Genomic DNA, 19,115 nt, shown 5'->3' on the forward strand with positions numbered 1-19,115 from the left:
TTCTTTAAAATAGTTGTAAATCATAAGAAAATAAGAATCATTTCAGGATTTTACTTATTCAACTGGCAATGTAGTGTAACCATGGGCTAAAATGCCAGCTTTGATGTGGCAACCTGGGTAGACTATAAGGCATTGCTTAGAGACACATAGAGTTGGAAATGGCTGGTACTTCCTAAATGAAGGTGTCAAGTGCCCCAATTCATAACCCACAATTTCCATTGTATATCTTTAGAAATAATCAAAGGTCTACAAAGTGGTTCATCAGGTGAAGGCAGTTGCCTGTCTGATGACTTGATTTGATTTACTTCGATTCCCTAGGGCCTATATGATAGATGAAGAGAACTGATTCCTACAAGTTATTCTCTGGCCTCCACATGTGTGCCATGTCCTAAACACACCACACACATGTACACGCAGACACAGAGAGAAGAAAAAAGAACAAATATTGAAATTCTGATGCATCCTGTGTATTCTATTCATCTATATTTATCTTTTCAATTGTTAAGGCTTACTTTCATGTAATCTTAAAATAGTATTTACTGTCAGACATAAATGTTTCAATTTATTTCCTTGTGGAGGGCGGACACTCTTTAGACATTCATAAATACTTAATTAAAAAATACTCTCACAGTACAAATAGTTTGAATATACTTGGAAACAGCAATGACTCACTCTTAGTAAGCAGCAGCTTCCTGGAAATAGCATGAATGTGTGAGCAGCTTAGGGAACTGATTTTACAAGGTAGATGCCCCCAAGACCAGTAAGCTTTATAGCAAGACAAGGGGGGTGTTAATGAAGTGACTGTAGTGGCTGGTAACCAATGAAAAGGATTTCTAATGTGCTGTAAACTCACCCTAAAAAGAGGTTGACTGTACTATATCACATGCCAATAATCTGTGTTGACAGTGATTGTTTCTTCAACTGTCATTGACTCTCTTGGTGTTAATCAAGGTCATTAGTCATTGGTGCTAAAGTGATGGCTGAGTGGTTAAGAGTGTCCACTGTCCTTCCAGATGAGCAGAGTTCTGTTTCCAGCACTGATGTCAGGAGGCTCTCAACCATCTGTAACTCCAGTTCCAAAACATCTGATGTTCTCTTCTGGCCTCAAAGGGCACTCTGCATACATCAACCCACACATACACATAAATTTAAAAAGTACACCTTTCCAAAAAGTCTTTAGTCCTTTACTTGAGTGGAAAGGCCCCACTGTCCTCATATCTTTATCTGTGAACAGAAGTGGGCATTTTTCAGATGCTCAGCAAAGATCTACCTCTGACCTCTTTGCCATCTGGGCAGTTCCGAATCATTCTGTTGTTGAAGGGTTCATTCACACTGACAGTACCTGTGTGCTCACAGGCTTTAGTGAGGACTCCCACGTCCCATCCTCTCATCTTTGTCTCATCTAGGAATTATTTAGAACTCGTTGCAAAATCCATTCAAGACTGGGTCACAGAGGAAGAAGCGAAATATCAGGAAGCCAAAATGGCCGAAGAAGTCAACAGGGCCAAGATTGAGCTAGAACTGAAAATGTCTGCTGCCAAAATTTCTTCTAGCAAGGTTCTTACCCCCAAAAAATCTAAAAGTAAGTAACCAGTGCGTTTATTCATAGAATTAGGCCTCAAGGCATTCTCTTATCTTAATGTCAAGCCTGAACATTCCAAGACTAGAAAGGGTTGCCCCCAAATGCCTGTGAGTCTTCACTTTCTCTAATAAATGGAACAGCTGCATTTCAAATGTGATGGCATTGTAACCTGAGTCACACATAGGAATGTTTGTCACAGTCCTATATACAGTTCGAAACAGAATGAGTTAGGGAAATGCTAATGTCCTTACTGATAGAATCAGTGGGTTCCACCATCTAAATTTGTTGACAGTGCATGAGGTAGTCAGAGCTAGTGAGTGTCAACAGGATAATCATAGAGTCTAACAGCAAGACTAAATCAAGAACCTTCTTCAAACAGCAAGAAAACCATCCAAAGACCATCTGGAGGTAGGAATCTACAGGCAAGTGGGGAGAGTTTCGCAGATACCTATGGCATGGACCTGACCAGATCTTAGATCAGTACATATCTTTGATTTTTCTCATCTCTAAGCCTTGGGTAATTTCTAGAACTTTGGGCCCATTAGGGAAGAGAAAAGAAGGTAACAGAGAGCAGGTAATTTTTAAGGAGGACACTTGACTAATTAAGAAGTAAAATACAGAGTTCATCTAGAAAGTATACTATTTCACAGTCTGTAGAAAAGAAACTCTCTGTGCTAGTAATATTATTTATGATATCTAAAGTTAAAATAATACCTCATAAGGAGAACAAGCTATGAAACTTCTAAAAATTTTGCAACCTCTTTTTGTTACCAGAGGAGTTTGTATATGGCTTGACTCAAAAGTAAAACCTAAATCACACTGAATAAGGAATACTTTGGTATCCTGCAAAACGCTTATATTATCAGTAACTAAGCTTTTTCCAATGGGAGTCCAACAAGACTTCACCAAGTTCTTAGTGTCATAAGTGGAGCTGTATAAGAAATAAAAGGAGGGCTGACTGTGTACTTACCTACTGGCAGGGAAAGTGTTGACTACCTCTTTAATTCTACCATGCAAACCAAAAGCTCAGTATCTAGGTGCAGCAGAGAGCCATAACCTGGTTACTTGGCTTGGAATGTACCTGGCAGGTGTTGCCTTGAGTCTGCTCCTGTCAGAAAAGATGTCAGAATGTTTAGAAGACAGAACGGCAACCCTGACAAGGAAGGACCTCAGTGTGGGAGGGAACATTAGGTGTGTTCCTGTGGTTTGAGGCTACTAACCTAAGACTAATTAGGCAAATATTTTATGGAGATGGATTCAAACAGCATGTCAAGGCACTGTGAATGCATTGTGAGATGCCATTACCGAAGGCTCTGCACCACTCAGGTGTAGCTCTGGAGATGGCAAGAGAGAATTTAGAGGTGAATACATGAGGAGCTGGCGCTGGTAGCCTTTGAAGTCCCTGCTAGCCCAGAGACTCATTCTTTCTGTGATACCTCCCTCTCCAGAGTTGCTTAGAAGTTTGGTTTCCTCTGATTCTAGGTAGCAAAGGGGTCAGCAAAACAGAGGTACCAGAACAAGAAAAGGAGAAAGAGAAAGAGAAGATCCCTTTCGTTTTAGAAGGCTCTCTCAAGGTAATCCAAGAAAAGACAAACATCACAGATCAATCACAAGTCCAAAGTTATCCTGAGACAGAGGGTTTGCGTTCATCACACAAAACGATCTTTTTGACTAAAATCTCAGAGATGACTGAGTCCATGAAAGGATCTGGGTGTTCACAGCTGGCATGTGACAAGTCTTCAAGAGAATTTATATCTTACTATTTTCACACAATCACAACTCAGGATAGTAACTGGCTCACAGTGGTTTTCTCCTTACCTTTGTTGAAAATATTTGATTTTGTTCACATATTTGTATTTGAACTCTTAAATACAAAAGTAATATGTGCTTCTGGGATCATCCAAGATTATTTTCCTGTGCTATCTCTTTAGTTCCTGGAATAAGAAAGGTCAGAGTTTGTTAAGTTCCAGCGTACACAAGCACAAGTGCACAAATGTACGGAGGTGTTCTGTTTGCCTGTTTATGGGTAAGTGTAGGTTTGCTCTGGTTTGTGACTTCTGCTCCTGTGGTGCGTCACCTTCCCAGAACATGGATGCACTTACCAATGCAGAATTTCTCCACACTGTGTGGTTTAGGAGTTTTTGTGGATTTTTTCATCATGTAAGTATGATCAATTATTAAATCCATCTGCTGCTCTTCTCTCATCCTTGAAGGTTGCAGGGAGGGGGGGAAGGTTCCCAAATTTCCCAGCTTCTAACTGGGGTTTGATCTTTCTGATGATCAGCTTCTACCCCATTCTGAAACTATCTACGAGTTTGCCAAGAGTTGCCTCATTAGAACAAAAGACAGTCCTATCACTCATGAAATTCCAGGGGATTTGAGAGCTCTGTGCCAGGATCCAGGAATGAAGACCAAATATCTGGTTCTTATTATATCATAATATTACAGTTTCTATTAAAGTCAGTTGTTACTTATCTGAAAATGGCTTCATTTTGCCCCTATTCATTAAACATAGCTTTTTATTTATACAATTTTGGGTTGAGTTTTTCATTTCCACACAGGATTCTCAAGACATCAGTCTCCCTTTTCTTTGCTGACATCATAGATGTTCATAAACTATCACATTTTACATTCCTTTGTAGACAGCTTATCTTTTCTTTTTAGCTGCTTTGAAAACATTCTGTGATTGTCTGGTAAGCATTTAGCAGTCACTCTCTAGCAAAAAAAAAAAAAAGTGTGCATATATGTACACAAATAACTTTCCAGTAAATCTCACTGGTGGCCAATTTAGTGTGTAATTTATAAACAATAACAAATATTATATGCTTTCATGGATGTTTACTAAGTTATTGTATCCTTACACAGCCCATGGTTACAAGTAACAAGTATAATTCCACTATTTATAATTCCACTATTAATACTGATTGACATTTTCATTTATGTTAATGAGACAAATGCAAAACAACAAAAGGGCATGTTCCATTTATTTGTCAATAACAAGAGCAATTTTGCAGAATCAAGAAAGAGAATTTGAATGCTGAAAGACTAGTTTCCCATTTACTCTAGTAGCATTGTGGTGGTTAAAGACACTTCAGTTGAATCCTTATTTCTAACATTCTACCCACTGATTTTTTTTTTAGCGCAGTTAATCAATAGTCAATCAGTCTCCATGCTGTAACATTTGCTGATATCTGTAATGTAAATACTCCAGCGGTGGCTGATTTCAAGCTACCAATGTGGCATTGTGAAAAACTTAGCTGGGAGCAGTGTGGATCTGTATACTACTATATAGTATGTTTCTAATATATAGCACAGATTATAATGAAATCTAATACAATAATTACAAATCAGTGCGTTTTGAGCAATTGTTGCCTTTGTTTTGAACATTGTACTTATATGACCTTTTTGATGGTGGCTTTGCTTAACAACTATCTCATAAAATTCCCAGAGACTTATCAGTAAACTCATTAAATCAGTATAAGCTGGGATCAGCACACCACTGTTATTTTCTGCTTCGATTTATTGACCTTTGTGAATACTGGGATCAATGTCTATCATCAGTTCTAAAAATGGCTCAGCCAGTGTCTGTCCAAATACTGTCTTTTCAAAAGCTGTGCCTTAATTCCAAAGGACTATTGAGCTCACCTTGGCATTTTTATACCCCCTACTTTCTTGCTTATACTTTTGATAGTTCATTTTAAGTACCTAGACTTGTTCTATGACTCTTGTTTCATAAGTCCCTTGTCAGTAATCTTCACAGATATACTTTCAAAGTTTTTGTTCAGATTTTATTCAAAGTGGCTTAGTTCCTTGTGTTTTGCGACTTTTGTTTGTGAACTAATATCAACTCATAACTTGTTTTATTCAAGACTATGTAGCCGCACTGTCTTAATCCTCTCCCTCAGCCTTCCAAGTGATGAAATTGCAAGAATTTACCAACATGCTTAAAAACTCACAACTTTTTTAAAAAATGCATTTTGTCCATCCTTTTTGAAATATCCTGAGCTGGGAATGCTTCTCTGGGTAGTCTACCTTTCTGCTGATCAAGTATATTTAGGATATAAACTGAGAACTGAAGGAAAGGAGACAGACCACTAGAGTGGCTGCTGCCATGGTCCAAGCTAAAGACAATAAAAATCAGAACAGTATAACTTATACCAAAAAGTTGGAGAAGAAACAGAATGGAAGAGACATCTCCAAGGAGACAGACAGGGCGAGCGTATAGAACTTAGGAGTGAAAAAGGGACAAAGACAACCACAAGGTTCTTGGCTCAATGTTTCAAAATGCCAGAAATAACACTTAGAAACATCATACTAAATTTCCTCCAAAATTAATCCAAATGCAACTCCCATTTGATCTTTTTCAAAATCCCTGTTTGATGTGTCTGCAGGCATGGAAGGAAGAACAGGAGAGGTTAGCAGAGGAGGAGCGTCTGAAGGAGGAAAAGAAAGCAGAAAAGAAAGGGAAAGAAGTCGGTAAAAAGAAAGGCAAGGATAAGGTAGAGAAAGAAGAGCCTAAGGCTGTGAAGAAAAAACCTCCTTCCAAGGAGAAACCTAAGGAAGAGCCAGTGAAGATCCCGGAAACGATTGAGGAGTCTGTCCCACTTCCCGAACCTGAGATAGTTTACCCGGTAAAGCAACTCTGAAAATTCTTTGGGTACTTGTAACAGTTTGGGGAAAAGGTTTTATTCTACTATCTACTAGACTTGAATTTCTATTTCTGTCTAGAATCAAGACTCTTCTGTATAACTAAACACCAAAATGGGAACACCTTCAGGCCTGCTTTTCCTATCATGAAATTAGATTGCCAGGGGCTGTAAAGATGGAAGTTTGTCCCAAAGGCTTAACATTTTAAACATTAAAAACATAAATGGACAGCTGCACATATCAACTCAGCAGGCTGGATTTGCTGAGTTTACATACATGCCAATGTGCAGGGTGCCACATTTCTGCTCTACATGCTTTGCTTAAACCCCCTCTTTACTGATTCTCTCTCAGGTGTCTACTTATAAGAAAAACCAGTCAGGAAAAAAGCTGGAGAGAAATGTCCTGGTCTAGTCTTTTCAGCAACCACTCCAGCCCAGTTACTCTAGAGTTTGAAGATGCATCTGAATCCCCTGCAGCTGTAGTAGCAACATCTACTGCTTAAAAATGCCCTTTACATATGCCCTCCTAAAGAATCAAGTGTCAGTATTTTACTGCACTTTGAAAAGAAAATTAGTGAACTTGATCTCTCCTCATGTCAGTTTGATGATAAAGCATGATTTCATTTGGACTAGATTATAAATGCTCAGATGAGTATTAATAACAGACCGTTTTAAAAGACTTATTTATTTTTATATGTGTGTGTGTGAGAGTACCCACAGGGGCCAGAAGAAGGCAATAGATCCCCCATGGAATTGAAGTTATAGGAAGTACATGGGCACTGGGAGCTCAGCTTCAGTTCTCTGAAAGAGCAGCAACAGGCTGTACCTGCTGAGTGATCTCTCAAGCCCTCATCATAAATTTCTTCAAATCCTGCTAATTATAATACATTAGACGTTTCTAGAGAGTCTGAGCATAGTGGCATACACCTGTAATCCCAGCCTCACGGACACTGAAACAGGGTGTCTCTAACACTAAAGAAAATTAGTAACAAAATGGATTTAGGCTTCTGAGCCTACAGGGTATCAGATATAATTGTTTAATTTAAAAAAATTTAAGCCTATGGAACTGGTAGTTGGCTAACCGTAGTAAGCTGATTATTGTCAATTGCAGTTCCATACTCAGTCATGATGTGTTCTCTTCTAGTTCCGAGGATACAATATGGGAGATGTACCCATCCAAATCTCAGGGGAAAATTACTATCTGTATCCATCTGATGGGGGGCAGATTGAAGTAGAGAAGACCACGTTTGAACGAGGTACATGTGTAAGAGCTGTTAATGTCATGGAAGATGTTCCTGCCTTTAAGATCAGCACGAGCCTTTGTACTCTTCTGAGTGTGGTGGGTGACTGCCCACTCCATTCATGTTTACACTACATTACATTTTCAGAGTTCACATGCTTCTGCTATAATTGGTCTGCAAGGAATCAGCCAACTCAGAATTTGCCCTAACTTGTTGATAGGAACATCCTAATTGTTAAAAATATTTAAGTACTTACACATTAATGGTAGATGGTATATTATCATCTATACTAAGTAAATAGGTTAATTAATAATATTAACTACAACACACTCTGTCATGTTAGAGAGCAAACATATGCTTTGAGTTTCTGGCTTGTGCTGTGCAGCACAGTGCTCAGGGGACCTGCCACTGGTATTTTAGCTCTTACTGAGACTTGCATATGTGAACAGTTTATATAAACTTCAGATGGTTCATAGAAAATACAGTATTTTCATCTTAATCCTATCAATCTTAAGAGACACCAAAGCCGCAGTTGAAAATGTAAGGCTGAATTTAAAAGGGAGATGGAAGGGAGAGGTGGGGAAAGCAAATGAGAACACTGGTAAGAGAGAGTGGACTGTTAGAAATGGCTTACGACCTACAGAGTAATGATAACTGGAACACACACATAATTATGGCTGTCATCATAGTGCCATAATCAGTTCTAAAGATGTCAGGTATGCTAAAACACATTTGTGACATCAGCACTCATGAGGCTGAGACAGGAGAGTCAAAAATTTGAGGCTGGTTTGAGATACACAAATACACACACACAAACACACACACACACATACATGTGTGTGTGTGCATTATATATTATTGTATACAAATAATATTCAAACTTCTCATGTTAATTAGCTCATTTGATTTATCAGAGTTGAGTAGTATTCACTACCTCAGATGATGTGTTTTCTCTGTGTGATTTGGTTTGACATGTGAGGAGAAGGCCTGCAAAGACCTCTTTGTCTATCCGTCTTACGCATCCTTGTATAGAGTTGCTGAGTCCCAGGCATTCTCAATCCCTGTCTGATTCTGTGCTGCATTCTACTAGTATTTTGTCAAGGCGCATGTATAGTATCTTCAATCAACCCACCTTTCTATCCTATGTTTCTTATTCAGGTCCAACTTTTATCAAAGTGAAAGTAAAAAAAGATAAACACAATTTTATAATTCACCTGAAAGACCCAAAGGAAATTGTGAAAAAGAACAAGGAAGAGGATTACTCTTCAGAAGAAGAGGAGGAGGAAAAAGTTAAACAAAACGCTGAAATGAGTGAGTGTCTTTACCTTTGTGGTATGGCACGAAGTGCATTCAGACCAGCCCCTGACAGAACCACACAAGCATCCCTTGCACTCAACACATGCAGGTTTTACAGGTGCCACCTGCAGCATTTGCTGTCCTGCTTATGTTTGTCTTCCCTAAGGTACCGAGCATAGACACCACATGCACAGCACATCTGCAGTTGGCCATTGACTGATCTTGCTGCTGCTCGACAGGAGCTCTGGTTCCCGTTTCTGTAGTCATAGCAAAGAGCTAGGCGAGCTAAACTGATAGAGCAACACTGTGTGCAATGTCCATTCTGACATTAATCTTGATTCGTGCAGACTTGACCTCAGCTCCTCTCCAACTGATCCTGTCTGTGGTTTACAGGTCCCCACACTGCAAGCAATGGGGTCTCCTTCCTGCGCTTCCCAGTTGCTTTGCTTTATAACACCAATTTCTTAGGCTTCAAAGACAAAGTTTTTTTTAAAAAAAATCACTAATTTTGCCATGAGTTTATTACCTAAATAGAGACACAAGGTACAAGTGGCTGCCCAGTACTGTGAAACCTCCCAATAGTATCTCAAGGCAATGCCACCTGGAGCAATTAACTGCTTCTTAGCCAAAGTGGCACGAGTTATAACTGCACATGGAGATGAGTTAATGTTAAGAAAGTTTTCAAATCCACTTAGTGATAGGACTAATAACTAAGTCTTGCCTATAAGTTTAATTACACTGATACTTTCCAAATTCAAGAACACAATGCTTGAGACGTTGAATGTACCCAGAAAGTTAGCACAGAAAACAATTTCATTTGAATAGCTCATTAAAATATATTAAATGGGGCTGGGGAAATGGCTCAGTTGGTAAAATTGTAAATGGCTGTGCAATCATGAGGACTCAAGTTCAGAACTCTTGCACCCACATAGAAGGCCATGAGCTTTGATACACACCTACAATCCAGCACTGGGAAGCTGACATGGTAGTATCCTTATTGCTCACTAGCCAAGCAGTCTAACCAGTGAGTGAGCCCCAAGTTTAGTGAGAGACCCAGTCTCTAACAATAAAACAGAGAGCAATAGAAGACAGCATCTGAGGTCCACCTCTGGCCTCCACACATGCACAAACCAGTTCATGCACAGCTGTGCTCATCCACACACACATGCATAAACCATACACACTCAGTACATGTATATGTATATATATATTATATGTATATGTATATATATTTGAAATATTAAAAGAAGCTAATAGTTCTAATTCTACCACTTCCATGATACTCAGTGTTCAAAGTTTCTTTCTGTCTTAGTGTATCAATATAAGCATTTTCCCATTCATTAAGTAGTCTTTGAAAACAAGATTTTTAAATTATTTAATAATGTATCACTAATATACATGTATTTCCCAGTTTATTATTTAAATGATTTTATTTTTAGGTGATTTCTATAAAAGTTAATAAATGAATCTATATATAAGTCCATGATTTATTTAGAAATGTCCTTTTTGCATGGTTAAATAACGGTTGGTGTTTAGCTTTACAGCTAATAAACCTGACTATCTTTTGTTTGCTAAGATTACCATGTGTTCATTTCAGCTTTAGTTTTCTCCAGCCTGCAAACATTGGCCCAGGTTTGAGCTAAGATCTGGTTCTGGATGATGCATACACTAAGAATAGATTTGATATTTGTAGAGCAGTGTTCCATAGAAGAGCAGAGAGTATGTGAAAAAGACTGTACATGGCCTGCATGTCCCAAAGTACTCACTGTCTGGCCATTTTCAGAAAAAGTGTGTTGGCTTCTGATGTGAGCAGCCTCAGCAGATAAACTGACAGAAAAAGAAGAGCAGTGCTTGCTGCCTGCCAGCTGTGCTCACTTCTTGCCTCTTGATGGGGGATTTCTTTTGTGACCCATTTAGTTTTACTGCCTCAGTCTCCTCTGATGGGATCTATGGGAGCATGTACTCCACATGCCTGGTCTCCCCGAGTCTGGCTTGGTTATGGAGCTTGTCTTCATTAAATGTTTTTGCACACCTTCCTTCATTTGTTCCTTGTTTCCCCCCATGATGCAATTTGTAAGATTTTGCCTCCCTATCGCTTACATCTTCTCCCTAATTTGTTTGTGTTTAAATGCTTCCCCTGAGCTTCAAGATGTTTGGGTTTTGGTTTTGTTTGGGGTTTATTTTTTTGCTTTGTTTTGTTTTTTTCCACTTGATTTTCCTAGAAATCAAGTTGAATCTTAACCATGACCACCACTCACTTTTACTTCATTTGTTGAACACTGAACAAGGTTTAGTTGGGAACAATGTTTTTAAATCACAGAAAATGCTTTGTAAAACTTCTGTATACATTTAAAACTCCAAGTACTTCTATTTTCCATAATTTGTCTTTTGCTGAACATGTGTTCTAGTTGGATTTTTTTTTTTACTTGATACTGCACATTCGAATTTCTACCATGTCTTTTCAGGACACAATAGTTCTTTTCTTTATTCTTTGTGTGTGTGTGTGTGTGTGTGTGTGTGTGTGTGTGTGTGTGTGTGTGACTAAGAATTAAAACTAGGACCTTGCATGTTCTAGAAAGTGTTCTACAACTGAGCTATGTTCCCAACAGCATATTTCATACCTTCTTATTACTAAATAATATATGATTGTCTGGGTTTTTCAGTTTATTTATCCTCTGTCCAACTGGAGGACACCTTGCATGTGTCTGCATTTGGGCAATTATGAATGAAAATGCCATGCTTGTCCGTCCATGGTTTTTTGTGAGGGCATACATTTTAACTACTCTGGATAATAGCAGGGATCATGGCTGCTGAGCCATACAGTAAGATAGAGAGTGTGTTCTAAGGACCCACCAAACTGTCTTTCAGCACTGAATTGAGCTTGGTTGTTCCAATCATCCCAGTCTTCAGTGTTGTCTCTGTTTGGGGTTTTCTCCATTCTGACAGGTACCTAGTTTTACTCATTGTTTTAATTTGCTTTTCCCTGATGACATGTGACACTGAACCCCTGTTCATGTGCTTATTTCTTATCTGTGTGTCTTCTTTGGTTGGGTGTCTGTAGAGGGTTTTGGGATGTTTCTTCATCAGCTTATTTGCTATTGCTGGGTAAGAGTTCTTGTATGTTTTATGTAACAGCCCCTTGTCAGATGTGCCTTTAGCAAATATTTCCTCCCAGACTTGTAGCATGAATCCTAAAGGGTCTTACTAATAAAAACAAACCTGGAGCCGGGTATTGGGGTGAATGCTGGAAGATCAGAGAAGCAGGACAAGCCACAGCTTCCTCACCTCGCCAGTTCCTCAGGTGATCCTGTTTCTTCAGACTGGATGCCTCTCAGCTGAACTGTGCTGCTCAAAGCCTAAAAGCTTAACCAGCCTAGTTTCTGGTCCTCACGCCTTATATACCTTTCTGCTTTCTGCCATCACTTCTTGGGATTAAAGGCGTAAGTCACCATGCCTGACTGTTTCCAGTGTGGCTTTAAACACAGAGATCCGGATGGATCTCTGCCTCCCAAGTGATAGGATTAAAAGCGTGTGTGCCACCATTCTCTGGCCTCTTTATCTAGTGGCTGTTCTGTTCTCTGACCCCAGATAAGTTTATTAGGGTACACAGTATTTGGGGGAACACAATATCATCACATTTCCCCTTTTTTGTCTAAAATTTTTAAAAGCTTATAACTAATACAAGCAAAACTATATCCAATAAGTCCATACAATATATACAGTCAAGAATTACATTAACAATGTTTAGTCCATTAACATTTGACAGACTCAGATGAAAAACTCCATTATATATATTAAAAATGTCCAGTCCAGTAACATTTGATATACTCATACAAAAAATTTTCATTACTTATCCTATGTAAAACAAGTAGTTCCTTTTTAAAAGTAGATTCAATAATCTCCCTTTTTATCTTATCATATCCATATTCTCTCTTTTTTCTTTTCATAATAGATTCAATAATCTACCTTTTGTCATTTTTTATCTTCCCCTTTTTTCTTTTTGAGTAGATTCAATGATCTACCCATTTATCCTATTATTTCTTTATCTTTTTTCTCAGAGTAGATTCAATGATCTACCTCATATCTATACTCTCTTTTTTCTTTTTCTTTTTGTTTTAAACAAAAACTCTGAATCTAATCTCCTTGTTGAGCTTTTTTCCTGACCATTAATAATTAACAACTTGTAACCAACCATCATAAACAATGACAATATCCATAACTCATTAAACAGCCAAAAGCCTCCCATCCCACCTCTTGGAAATGTGGGCGTCATTTTCTTAAAATTACTGCCTGCTTTCTGGGGTTGAAGACATCTTTAGGGAATCCTGAAAAGAAAAATTTTGGGTTAATTGTCAAGTCCTGGAAGAGGTAGCTGTATCATTTGTTGTCCAGTCTCTGCATAATGGGAAAATGTAGGGCTTGTCTCAAGTCCTTGAATTGTCTGTGAATCTGGATCATCTCAGCTAACCATCTTGAAATTGTCCTGAGCAGTTTGTAGTCCAAAGTTGATCTTTCCATGGTGTTAATCAGCTTAATGGCTTTTACCATAATCCATGTAAAATCATCATTGTGGGGTCCCGTCATTCTTTTGAAGATTTCAAAGTTGCTGTTAGGTGTGGTCATGGTTCTCTGTAGAATTTTTTTTTTTTTTTTTTTGGCCTCCCCTGTGGTTTAGAGTAATCACAGTATGATAAATGTCTGTCTCTCAGAACCATGAATGTTCTTCCCATTCTCAGAACATGAATTGTTCACAGCAATTTCTCCCCACCATTTGTCTTGCCAAACTTTTCCAAACTGACCTTTGCCGATGCTTTCTTTTAACATGATGGTCCGGGAAATTCTTCTCTGAACAAGCAGCAGTAAACCCTTCATCCCAGGCAGCAGCATCACCGCAGTCACCAACACAATGGGAAGGAGCCAGCAACTCGGAGCAGCAGCTGCTGCCTCCATGGTCCCACCGCCAGCGTTTGTGGTTTGGCCAAAGGCTTCTCCTTAGCAAGCCTCCTAGGCCGGCCTCAAACTCGGGATCCTTCTGCCTCTGCCTCCTTAGTAAATCTAACTAGTGTGCCACCACAACAGGCAATGTGTAGCTCGGGTCTGAGCTGGGGCCCAAAAAGCCACAGGCAAGCGCTTTTTCGTGAATTCATATCTTGAACGTTGGGCGCCAGATGTAGCATGAATCCTAAAGGGTCTTATTAATAAAAACAAACCTGGAGCTGGGTATTGGGGTGAATGCTGGAAGATCAGAGAAGCAGAACAAGCCACAGCTTCCTCACAGACTGTGAATTATGGATTCATTCTCATGAAGCATTATCCTTTTCTGTTGTCCCACTGGGTATTTAAAATTTCTCAGTCAGGAAGTAATCTCTTCATGGATTAGAGTATTTTAACCCAACACTGTCCCATTTTTATTATATGATGATGGAGCAGATAATAAAATGGAAATAAAATAGAAAGTTTGTGATCCTTCACATATGCCTCAAGAATGCACATTTTAACAAATTTTCTTTTAAAACTTATGCTTGATTAAAACCATTTTCAATTGTGTTTAAAAATATAAGGGATTATAAATGTGTGGATTTAAGGAAGTGTTTTTAAATGTGAAGAAACTTGGACTGACCTGGTGGTTTTCATTTGAAAAGTCATGTGAATGGTCTCAGATCAATAACCAGCATATGGCTAAGCCATTACCTGGTTTATATCCTTTCTTCATTTTGACCCAAAGCCCTTCAAACACGAGTCTCACGTTCCACCCCTGAAACTCTGCTTCACTTCCCTGAGTCCTTGGTAAGAGCCAAATCAATTATTTTTTAAATTGATGGTATTAGAATAGCTAAGACCCCATTCTCAGAATTCCCACTGAATTCTGCTTACACTTCTGGAGAAAAATGGAAATGTATCCTTGATACAATTTTGTCTTTTAGAAAGACCGCAGGCAAAGAATGAAGTTGTCAGCAAGTTTGGATCATTTTCCGGCACCTTAGAAAATGGAATCTGCCTCTCAATAAGTTACTATGGGGCAAACGGGATGGCGCCAGGTGAGATGAACACAATGCACACCACAGGGGAAATGTCCCAGGATGGCAGTCCCTGACATCCTCAGCTTGTACACTTGTCAGCAAACAAGCCTGTTCTGATTTAAAGCTTCACATAGTTTTTTCCCTGCAATGTGGAGATATGTGGTGTATGGAGTGTGTGTATGTGTGTGGGGGGAGGGGGGGAGGGTGCATGCGCACATGGATGTGTACACGTACAGTTTTTCCTCTGTATCAAATAGCAGTGCTTTCACTTTCAAATTCCTTTTATCATTTGTGCAATTTTTTACATAGTCACTTCTACACACATATGTATATTCTGATCTTTATTAACTAGTCCATGAAAGTAATTCTGTAAGTTTGGTGCTATGAAAACATGGTCTTCTGGGGGAGTCCTCTTGGGTTTCTACAGAATAATATTTCTATGAGTCCTGTGATACTAGAACTTCAGTGCCAGTGTCCTTCAGAACACTGGTCTAAAAGGAGCTGTTCATTGGACATCTTGGAGGATATCCCTGCTCTACTTTCAAGAAACAAATTTTCCAACTGGAAGCTCTTTCCTTTCAAACCACAAAATATCATGTCACTTTACCTAGAACCAGTTAAGATATCTGTGGATTCCTAACATCTGTAGTGGGATCTAACTATAGTAGGTATTTTTCTTTTCTTTTCTTTCTTTCTTTTTTTTTTTTTTTTTTTTTTTTTTTTTGGAGCTAAGGATCGAACCCAGGTCCTTGCGCTTGCTAGGCAAGCGCTCTACCACTGAGCTAAATCCCCAACCCTATAGTAGGTATTTTAAACATTGCAAAATCGATAGATGATCCCTCTGCCATCTAGCTTTAAAACTCTATGACTGTGCGCCTCTTCTGCAGATTACCATGAATCATCATACCCTTGTTTCCAAACAGTTTGAAATGTCTCTGAAACCACACCAAGAGGTGGTTAAGAGCAGAAATATGGATCTGGAGCTGAGAAGAAAGGACATGCCTACTATGGCCATTGTAGAGTCAACACATAAATGGCATTTGGAGTCCTCGAAGTGAGCAAGATAGATAACATCTAATGTATGCACAGATCAGATAGCTTATAACAGTCAAATAGTATTTCACACACTTACCTATCTGGGCCTCCTCCCCTGTGAACCTGATTCAGTATGTCAGAGGAAGACCTGGGCATTTGTTTAAATTCTGTGAGTAATTAGTGTGGTGGCCACTTGAGAACATAGAGAACCTGGGGCCTGGAAGTAGCTGCAGGATTAAAATGTATGAATGAGTTTGCGGGGGGTGGTGGGGGGAAGGTGTATTAAATTGACCAGAAAGGTACATAGAGGCCAAAGAAGAGGCATGCTGGATTTTGCAGGAGAACAGATGACAAGATAAAAGGAGTCTTCTGGAACACACACACAGAGTATCACTGTTCATCAGCCCTTTAGGACTGCCAAACCTTTAAAACCCAGAAGACAGTAGATTGCCTACAATAAAACTACTTCACTCACCTTAGACAAAAATAATCTATGTCTTTGTTGGATTTCCTTGTTTGTGTTAGCTTGTGTTCAATGTGACCTCGGGTTCACTTGTCTCGGTGCTGGTCTTACTACTGTGAATCTAGGACTTTCAGGATTTTTTATGAGTTCTATTTCACAAATAAAGAGAACATTAGCAGAGTGCACAACAGCCAGGAAGGCGAGGATATGTGAGGCAATGACTATCAACCACACTAAAGCATTAAGTGTTTCAGATTTTCTAACGATGATCTGATTTTCAAGATAACTATATTTTCTCTGAAATATATCTGAACGGCAAAACATGATTCACATGGTAAAAGTTAATGCTAACTTGAACCAAGTTTTTAGATGTGTCATTTAACAAGCATGTGAAATACGAATATTTAATTTACTTGTTTTCCCCTTTCCTTGTTTCTAGAGGTTACAGATCCCAATTTGGACACAATGATGAACATCCCTTCAGCTCTGACTGCAACTGTGGTTCCCACTATAGTGACGGTTCCTCAAGGCAAAGGGAAGCCGAAAGGAAAGGGCAAAGAGAAACCCAAAGAGTTTGTTATTGAAGAGGAACATCCGAAAGAAGAAGAGAAGAAGGTAGATGAACACGGCTGAAGATTTCCAACCTTTCTACCTCAATGTGACTTTTAAAAATTGAAATGAAATTGCACTGTTTCCCTACACTCTTTCCTTCCTCCAAGTCCTCCCATGTCTCTTCCCAACCTCTCTTTCAAATACCTGGTCTCTTCTTCTTTAATTATTCTCTCTCTCTCTCTCTCTCTCTCTCTCTCTCTCTCTCTCTCTCTCTCTCTCTCTCTCTCACACACACACACACACACACACACACACACACACACACACACACCCCACATACACATACACACCAATATGGTTGCTGGTTTCCTCAACACTACCTTAATCTCTTTTAACTACTATTTCAAAATAGTGTAGACTAAATAATTCACAAACAGAAATTAATTGCTCAAACTTGGGCTGGGAAGTGCAAAGGGAGGTGCTGGCCAACTCTATGTCTCGTGAGAGCAAGTTCCTGCAGATGCTACCTTCTGTGTTCTGCCACTGTACAGAAAAAGTGAACCTTTTCCATGCAATGCCTTTTTATAAAGACCTCAGTCTCAATCATGAAAGCCAAACCTTGGGATTTAATCAGTTACTCAAAGACCTATTTGATCCCATCATTTTGAGCATCAAGTTGCACCATCTGAGTTTAGGAGGATGCAACATAGTATTGCCCATATTCTACACATTCAAATAGGGGCACCATTCAAATCCCAATTCAGTCCATTTGCTCAATAAATCTTTTCCCAGTGACCTCTGTTAACTTGAATGCTGCCTTCTCTTGGGGAAATTGTTACTTTTGATACTATTGTTTGTCACATCTGGTTATATGCCAGTTAGCAAGTAGAGTAAAAGTTTGATGACCGTGAAGATTCTTGCATCTTTTTTAGAATCGGTTGCAGGGTCTACTTACTTGCAGTTGCATTGTTTGACAAACCCTTGCTTGAGCAAAATAAAGGTGTCTCATTTAGAAAATAACAAGCTCTTATTCATGTACAGAATAATTTACAGGAAGAAGTAGAGCCAGAGATGGTTGTACAGGAAGCTCCTTATGTTCCCACCTTTCAAAACCTAAATGTGTCTTGCCCCAATGGGCTCCTGCTGACCTTCATTGGGCAAGAATCTACAGGTGAATGTTAACTGGGGTGGATGGGGAGGCACGGGCCAAAAACTCACATAGAAAATTCCATCATTGAAAAGTGTGTTTTTCCTTACCAGTTACACTTACTTATTGGTAATGAACAATGGGTAGTTTTCAAGTAATGAGCATAACAATAATGATCATTTTTCAACCACTTGCTATGATGAAGCACTGTCAAATTCCTTAAAATGCATGTAAAAACACAAATTTTATGACACAGGTATTCACTCCATCTTATAAAATACAGAAGTTGAGACTTCTGGGGGTGCAGTAAATGTGTCCAAGGTCACCTGACTCCTAGGAGGCAGAGATGGGAAGTTAATCTTGGTCTAGTGATAGGAAGTGCAGCTTTCTTAATGGCCTTTATGTGGTCTTGTCTTGCTACATACAGTGAGTATGAAGAGAATGAGAAGAGTGGACATTAAGCAAATAGAGAAACCCTCTCCCCATCCATAATTTTTATATAGTTTGTTACTTCTGTTGGTTCTAAACATGGCTTCTTACTTATTTGGATGAATACATAAGTACAATAAATACTTTATTTGTTAACCTGGCGAGAGTTACATCTGGGATTGAGTCTGAGTCCATTCAGCAATGTATAAGGATTCTTTTTCCTCCTGTATCCAATGGTGTCATTTTTCATTTTCTTGATGATAACCATCTGGCTAAAGCAAGATGGAAGCTCAGTATAGTTTTTGTTTGCATTTTCCTAGTAGCCAAGCATGTTGAAGATTTTTTTCATGTATGTGTTCATTTGGAAAGTATCTATTCAGTTCATTTTCCCATTTGGTTGGATTATTTGCTCTTTTAGTTATTTCTATATATCTGGAAATTGAGCCTCCATTAGACAAACCACCAAAGATTTTCTCCCATCCTGCAGATTGTCTCTTAACTCTGTTCATTGTTGCTTTGGCTGTATCTCAAGAAATAACAAGAATTGACAAATGCTATTGCATCAGATTGAAAGATACCCCATAGTACTTTGGTTTTGAGGGAAGGTATTTATCAAGTGCTTTTCTTTTTGATTACCAGGGAGCAGCAGGACACTGAGAGTGGTCTGGATGTGGTTAGAGATGGAGGGTTGTTAATTTTGAAGG

The 19,115-nt window shown here is 38.9% G+C and overlaps 1 protein-coding gene across 1 annotated transcript in view; it reads left to right on the forward strand.

Annotated features, from left to right (window-relative positions):
• Nucleotides 1-19,115, forward strand: part of Spag17 (sperm associated antigen 17) — a 244,861-nt gene that overhangs the window by 146,830 nt on the left and 78,916 nt on the right. The window contains 8 exon segments of the mRNA XM_037206932.1: nucleotides 1,407-1,582; nucleotides 3,065-3,156; nucleotides 5,974-6,213; nucleotides 7,373-7,484; nucleotides 8,628-8,780; nucleotides 14,690-14,803; nucleotides 16,723-16,898; nucleotides 17,877-18,006. Of these exon segments, the coding sequence (XP_037062827.1) occupies nucleotides 1,407-1,582; nucleotides 3,065-3,156; nucleotides 5,974-6,213; nucleotides 7,373-7,484; nucleotides 8,628-8,780; nucleotides 14,690-14,803; nucleotides 16,723-16,898; nucleotides 17,877-18,006 (1,193 nt within the window).

This window comes from Peromyscus leucopus, chromosome 6 (assembly GCF_004664715.2).
Source record: "Peromyscus leucopus breed LL Stock chromosome 6, UCI_PerLeu_2.1, whole genome shotgun sequence".
NCBI lineage: Eukaryota > Metazoa > Chordata > Mammalia > Rodentia > Cricetidae > Peromyscus > Peromyscus leucopus.